Here is a 6,781-nt window from a genome sequence, read left to right as displayed (position 1 = left end):
GAAATCCTTTTTGGCTTTGAAATTCAGCGTGGCAGGTTTTTTCCTCCCCAAAGTGGACTCTTACGTAGGTGGAGCCTTTCTCTTTTTTACCCCCTTGCTCTCAGTTTTTCCTGCCAATGCAATGAATTAAAGAATCATAGATTGGATTGAGTTGGAAGGACCCTTAAAGATCATCTAGTTCAACCCCTGCTGCCATCCTTCCAACTCTCTGATGTCCTTGTGAAGGAAGCAGATTTTCTTCTGTTTTAGTCAGCTCATTCCTAATGAGTCAGGCCATTCCTAAACTCAGCAGTTGAAACCTGAAACGTTTACATTGTAAATAGAAAGTGTTTGACTATATTTCTGGGCATATGCAAAAATGATGTGATTATTTTCCTCTTTGTATATGTCTATGACATTTCATATCCCCACTTGCTCCAATAGCAGTTGACCTGTGCAGAATGATTACAGGAGCAGCTGCACTGGGTTTGGACTTCGAGTTTACCTGTTTATTAGAATCATTGTCAGCTCTTGAGGCTAAGCTGCTTCTTCTCCTGGGCTAGCAGGCTCCAGTGGAAATCACCACTGAATTTGAGTTGCTAGCCCTAATCAGTTTTTGTCCTATCTTTCATGAAACTCTTGACAAGCAAGGAACACTTTTTCATCAAATTGACCTCACAGAAATCTTAATTGCATCCTCCTTTAACTTGGGTATTACTATGCACCTTAAAATTTTAGCATCTAACTGCAGAAAAAAAAATAATTAAACATGGGAGACATATTTCACACTGCTTTTGAAAATGCAGCTTCTGCTTTCTAATGAGTTACCTAATACACTGTGCAGTGAAATTTCCATCCTTCCCCTTGTAATTGCACACAAACTCATTATTTTTAGTTTTACTTGGCAGATTGGTAAAATTAAGCCATTTGAGAAGGGAGGAGGGCTGAACTTTTGTAGAAATTCCAAACAGCTCTGCACTGAATCATCAGTCCCAAGAGCACAGACATTCCATAGAAATGTCAGACAGTCCTTCTGGCATATTAATGAGGAAGCAGCAATGAGTTTTCAGTCATGCTGATTTTAAAGTTCTTGCTCAGCTTCCAGTAAAAATTCTTAGCATTCAATAATAGAGCAGTTTAAGCAGATCCAAAATCAAGATAAGGATACAGTCCAGATTTGGGCTATTTCAGTCATGAAATGGGAGGGGAACCTTGCCTCTAGTGATGTGTTTGTGTGTTATTACAATCACAGTCATTTCCTCAGCTTTTACAATCAAGATGAAGAAAATCCTGTAAGTCTACGACTCTTCTAACTACTGTGAGACTTTTCCTATTGGAAGATTGTGAATTTTAGCTTACTGTATACTTAAGCATTGGTTTCTCTTTCAATACTTGGAAGTAAATTTTGCCTTCAAATTTTCTTTGAAGCACGATTTGTGCTTTAGTTTGAAATTTTTGTCACAGATCAACCTTGAGAAATAAAAGGAAAAAAATATATTCAGGAACAATAACTTCCTGAAGAGGTAGGGTGAGAGATTAGGTAGTTAATATATGTCTGTGATGTTTTTTTGTCAAAGGATTTAATGTTTATCGAATGCAACGCAAAAAAAGTCCTGGTCACGTACCACTGAAGTGAAAAGGGAGTGCACATGGGAACGTTAACAGCGTGAGTTCAATACAGGCACATTGTGTTTCCTCTTATTTAACAAGTACAAGAGGAGGTGTTGTCAAATTCTTGTATTCTATAAAAATCAATTCCTTGGGCTTCCTTAGTCTGGGAATAAGAAAAAGTGAATTGACCTGTTTTCATTGCAAGAGCTGAAGGTTTGTCCCCATGACACAAGTCTGCAACACCATAATTGCTAGCTTGTAGGATTCATTATTGCAACGTGTCTAAAATTAATGTGTTTATTAGATTTCACTTGAAGTATCTGATTTGTTTCATAGCATACATGGTAACTGAAAATACTGTGATAAAGCATAAAAAAATCCAAGACGACAACAACTACTGCTCTTCCCTCTCTTCTCTATTCACCGGGAAAAGGCAAAAATTCTAGAAGCAACATTGCCTGGTCTGAACTACAGACCTGGTCCAGCGTGCATGTAGTACTCTACTGATGCATTGCTGCATATTTGTACTCTACATAATGCAGCATTTCATAGAATTGTTATTGTGATTAACCACAGATGGATTTCTCAGTCGTGGTGGTGAGTAACAATATAACACAATTTGTAATTTGTAAGTCCAGCTAGAAGGGGAAATTATTTCCTTTAAGAATACTGGTGTCCTTGCATTTCAGCGGTCTTCCACTGGTCTGTGGTATTTCTTCATCCTCCTAACTATCTATCTAATATGTCTTGAGTTACCACCAAGTCAGTTCAAAATATTACTTTCACTTTTCCCCTGCCTGCATTTGCCATTCAGAGAAAGCAGTAGTGTTCAGCTATGTCCAGAAATCCAAAACTGTTCTGTAACAAAGTGTATGCAGTTTTCACAGCACCTGTAATTAACGGTTTGAGACCAATTGCTTATAAACTGTCAGTGTTGGAGATGTAACAGAGCAACACAGCATAACTTCTTTGATCTAATCCAAAGACTGTGCTCAGTCTATGATAATATCCTCGCCATCTTTCATGTGGTAACATTCCTTCAGTGGTCCACATTTTTGGGAGGGTCAGTGTGTCAACAATGGAAACAGAAGATGGAGGACAATTGTGTGAAGGATACGGGTTAACATAAGAAATTGGCCTTTCCTGGATCACGTATAAAATATAGAAAACTCAAAACAAAACTTGTCCCCCGGGTACAGGACACTAAACATCAGTTCAAGCTGGCGTTTGATGAGATTGGGTTCCTCAGGTCATAGTGAGATCCTTTGCTGATATCGTGATGTAGTTGTCATGGTTACAGAAGGACCAGGTGCTAAATACAAAGCATCCGAAAGATGAAAATGGAGAAAATAAGGCTGTAGAGCAGATAAGATGATTTGGGGATCAGGAAAAAATAAAGGGAATGGTGGCAGCAACTAGGGAATTCAACAGGAAATTAGAGGAAAGAAAGTTCAAAAGTAGATAATCAGAGATGTTTGATCCAGAAGCAGACCTTGAGGGAAGGTGACATGCTTATGTTTGTAATTAATGAAAAGTCTTCAAAGAGAAGTCTGGAAACAATGTTCCCCAGCAAAAGTCCCTTTTGGCTTATTCTCTTTGAAGCTTTGCACAGTATATCTTAAGAACATACTGTGGAAGACAAAGTTATGGTCTGATACTGAAGTATGGACAGTGAATTTTCCCCACAAGATAATACTAATACAGCTACTGGCGTAGGTGAAACATAGAGGTAACTATATGATGTTGGACATGAGATTTGCATAGAGCATTCCTGACTCTGTGCCCTCTCTTGCTGACGTTTTTGGCAAGTTCCATTTGAAAGATGTAGATCTCCAAGATGTAATTCTAGATGTAGGTCTATGTTCTCTGCCCTGGTTTTGAGGCAGTAAAGACTTAGATGGCCTTTTTACTTTCTTTTAAGTTGGTGAAAGCTAATTGAACCTTTTGTTCTGATGAAAAGAGTATCTGAGATATTAAAGTGAGCTTTATAGCAGGATGTGAGTTAATATCACAGTGATTCCCTGAGCAAGTGGATTGGGATCTTCAATTAATTCCTGCAGCAAGATGGGAAATCAAGTTTCCATGGATACTGAGCCAGCAGCAGCACTGACACTCACAGCAACTGCTAGCTTAGTTTCCCTAAAGCTTGCTTCCTAAGGAGGATTTGCCCCCCTGTCCCCCCTGCTCTGTATTCTGTATTTGCAAATTAAAAATTTGAAGACAGATGGACATTTGAGGAATACTTGGAGACAAAAAATACTGTCCCCTTACCCAGAAAATTGTGTACAAGAAATGCAAGTGACAAAACCAAGGATTCGTCTTAGGTAATTTTTAACTTTGAAACTGTTCTCTCTTCTTATTCCGTGACCCCATAGCATTTTGCACTCCGTGTCCTTGGAAGAGGATTCTTGTCACTGAAATAGTACATACTGAGAGACAATATATTTGATAACGACAGACTTTCAGGGAGACCCAGTGTATTGCACATGTTTATTCACTAGACAATCAGAGCCAAAACTGTTAAATTTTCAAATAAAAGTATGACTGATCCAGCGGCAGTGTGCTTTCACTAGGAAAGCACAAAATTAAGGGAAGTGTTAAAAATTTATTAAAATACTGCCATTTTAGAAAGACATTTCAAATACTGATGTATAGTAGCAAATTCTTTGGACCTTCAAATCATTCCACTTAGAAAAAAAGCCAAATGTCTGGCTAGATGACCTAAACAGATCTTGGATCTCAATAGTAACACCTTTAATGTAATTCCTACATACCTAACGTTGTATTCAGAAAAAGAAAACTGAACACAGAAGAGGATTTTGGAAAACTCGTAACAACAGGCAATTTGCTAGCTTAGTGCACAGGTTATAAGTCATCCACGGTCTCTCCAGTACTTCCCTGAAGCCAGCAAGCCTCACCAGAATGGTGCAGTGTTGCAAAACAGCCTTTATTACCATAACTTATGTGCAGCTCAAGCTAGTTACATTGCTCTGTCTGCAACTCTTAAAGCAGGTCTCTTTTTTATCTTATACAAATTGATAAAAATTAAGGTACTTTAAAAAGAGGATTAGATTTTTTTCCATCTGTGATTCCAGATTTTGACAAAAAACCATATTTGTCTGAATGATGCACTTCAATATCTGTAAGGGAATATTGGAGCCAACATACAGAGTGTATGAATGAAATTCTCTAGGAATCAGGCACCTCTTACTGATCTTGAAAAGGAATAGAATAAAAAAAAAGGACAAGGAAGATGCGATGTCAGTAAGATGTTCAGAAGCCAAAACAAACTACAGTGTTTGTAGAAAAAGTCAAGTTCTGCTACTCATCCCTTTCTAAAAGAGCTCCAAACCGTGACATGCTGATGAAAATTGGACTAGTTGAAATCATTATGTATGGGATGTCACAAAACCTGCAGTAGGTATCTTTTAAAAAAGGAAAAGCTCCAAATGACATTTTCAAAATAGATGTTTGGCCTGGTGCACTGAAAACTAGTATGATTTCTCTCTATAAAGAGTAAGTACCAAATAACAGATATGTAGTAGCTGCCATTGAGTAATAGCGGCTGCAGATAAGCAGACGCTATCCTCCGAAGCCTGGAGGCGTTGTGTTGCTACAGCCCATCGCTGATTTTAAGGTGGAAATGCATCGGTGTGGGAGGCACTGCACAGTGTTACTGGCAAGGCACAGTCCTAAATATAGCAACTCAGTTAAAAACTGTACTCATGGCAAAAGTCTAAATATTCTGGAAAAGCGGGCAGACAGAGGCCTGCCGTGGCTCGCAACTTGAATATAAATCTCAAAGGCGGTAGAGGCTACTGGTTTATGCAGCTGCCTTCCCACGGCAAAAGAAGGCAGCCTGGCATAAAGCTCTGTGTGGCCCGGCCCGGCTCGGCGCCAGGATTTCCTCGGGGAAGAGCCAGCTCTGCAACCGACCGCGAATGGCGCTGCGGGATGCTCGGAGGCGGGCGGTGCCCCGAGCGAGCGGGGCCAGACCAGAAGAGGAACCAAGTCACCTGCCTTTACCCTCCGTCTCTGCGGCAGAGGGAGCGCCGTCCGCGGCAGAACACGGAGCCGCAGACAGCGGCGAGCAGGCCGTCCGGCAAGTCCCCCGCTGCACCCGACGATGGGGCGACCGTGCGCCGCGGAGCTCCAGACTCCGTCACCGGCATGGGGCCCGCCTGAGCGCTGGGCTGCTGGCGACAGCTCCGACCCCGCCCCCGGAGTCCCGCACACTGCGGGGAAGCCCTCGCCACGATGGCCGCGCACGCGCACTGCGGCCTCACTGCGTCGCCGGAGCCGCCTGGCCCGGCGCCAGGGGAGCCCCGCGCGCCAGCAGCGGGGCTGCCCGGGCGGGGCGGGGCGGCGGCCGCGGCGAGCCACTACTTATAGCGTGGGAGGCTCCCCCGGCCCGGGCAGCGCTCTTCCGTGGCTCCTCGGTGTGCGTGTTGCGTCGAGCAGGCGGCCGAGGGTTCCATGCGGAGCCGGTGCAGGGCGCAGCCAGCGCTGTGCGGGGAGGGCAGGAAAGAGCTGTAGCCGCGTCAGGGGACAATCCTGAAGCCGCGAGAGCAGGGTCCCGAGCGCTGTCACATTTCATCGCGCTGAAGTCAGTGCTGGCTGCGGCAATTTAGCCCAGTACTGGGGCTCTCTGTTGATCAGTGCTCTGTTCTCCGCTACGTGAAGGAGACGCACGGAGCCGGGTCTGTCCCGGTCTGGCGCTACGGGCAGACCTCCGCCGCTCTCGTCGGGAGCGGGAGGAGCAGCGCGATCGCGGCAGGCCGCTGGAATCCCGGAGATTCCTCTTTTCTGGGAGCAGGCAGCTCCTGCCTTGGGCACGCTGCCAGCATCCAGAGAACTCCACATCGAGCCAGCTGCGGCAGCCGCCGTAAGCGGCGCTTGGCTCCTCCGCGGAGACGGGGGGAGGCGAATAGTGCGAGCTGAGCAAACGGGGTGGGGGCGAAGGGGAGCTCTGCCCGCGAAAACACGGCGGCGACGCCGGGGTCTGTCGGGTGCTCCCAGAGGCTCCTGTGCCAACCGCTCCGGGAGCGGCCTCGCTCTTTCTCGGTCCGAGGCCTCCGCGCGCTCCTGTTGCCAGGGGGCGGGCGCGCGCCCGTCTGCAGACGGCCTCTGAGCACCCCCCCCCCCCCACCCCCCCACCCCGGGCCCGGAACCCCCATAAAGGAAAGGGGAA

The 6,781-nt window shown here is 45.1% G+C and overlaps 1 protein-coding gene across 1 annotated transcript in view; it reads right to left on the bottom strand.

The window, feature by feature from the left end:
• Positions 1-6,043: 6,043 nt before the first annotated feature.
• LOC121332332 (skin secretory protein xP2-like) overlaps positions 6,044-6,781 on the bottom strand; it is a 1,482-nt gene continuing 744 nt past the window's right edge. The window contains exon 2 of the mRNA XM_041397712.1: positions 6,044-6,735. Coding sequence (XP_041253646.1) covers positions 6,184-6,735 — 552 coding nt within the window. The 3' untranslated portion in view covers positions 6,044-6,183. The remainder of the gene's footprint in view (positions 6,736-6,781) is intronic.

This window comes from Onychostruthus taczanowskii, unplaced genomic scaffold, assembly GCF_017590055.1.
Source record: "Onychostruthus taczanowskii isolate IOZ18803 unplaced genomic scaffold, ASM1759005v1 scaffold14, whole genome shotgun sequence".
Taxonomy (NCBI): Eukaryota; Metazoa; Chordata; class Aves; order Passeriformes; family Passeridae; genus Onychostruthus; species Onychostruthus taczanowskii.
Note: the sequence above shows the minus strand (reverse complement) of the source record. Positions and strands in the feature narration are given on the sequence as shown.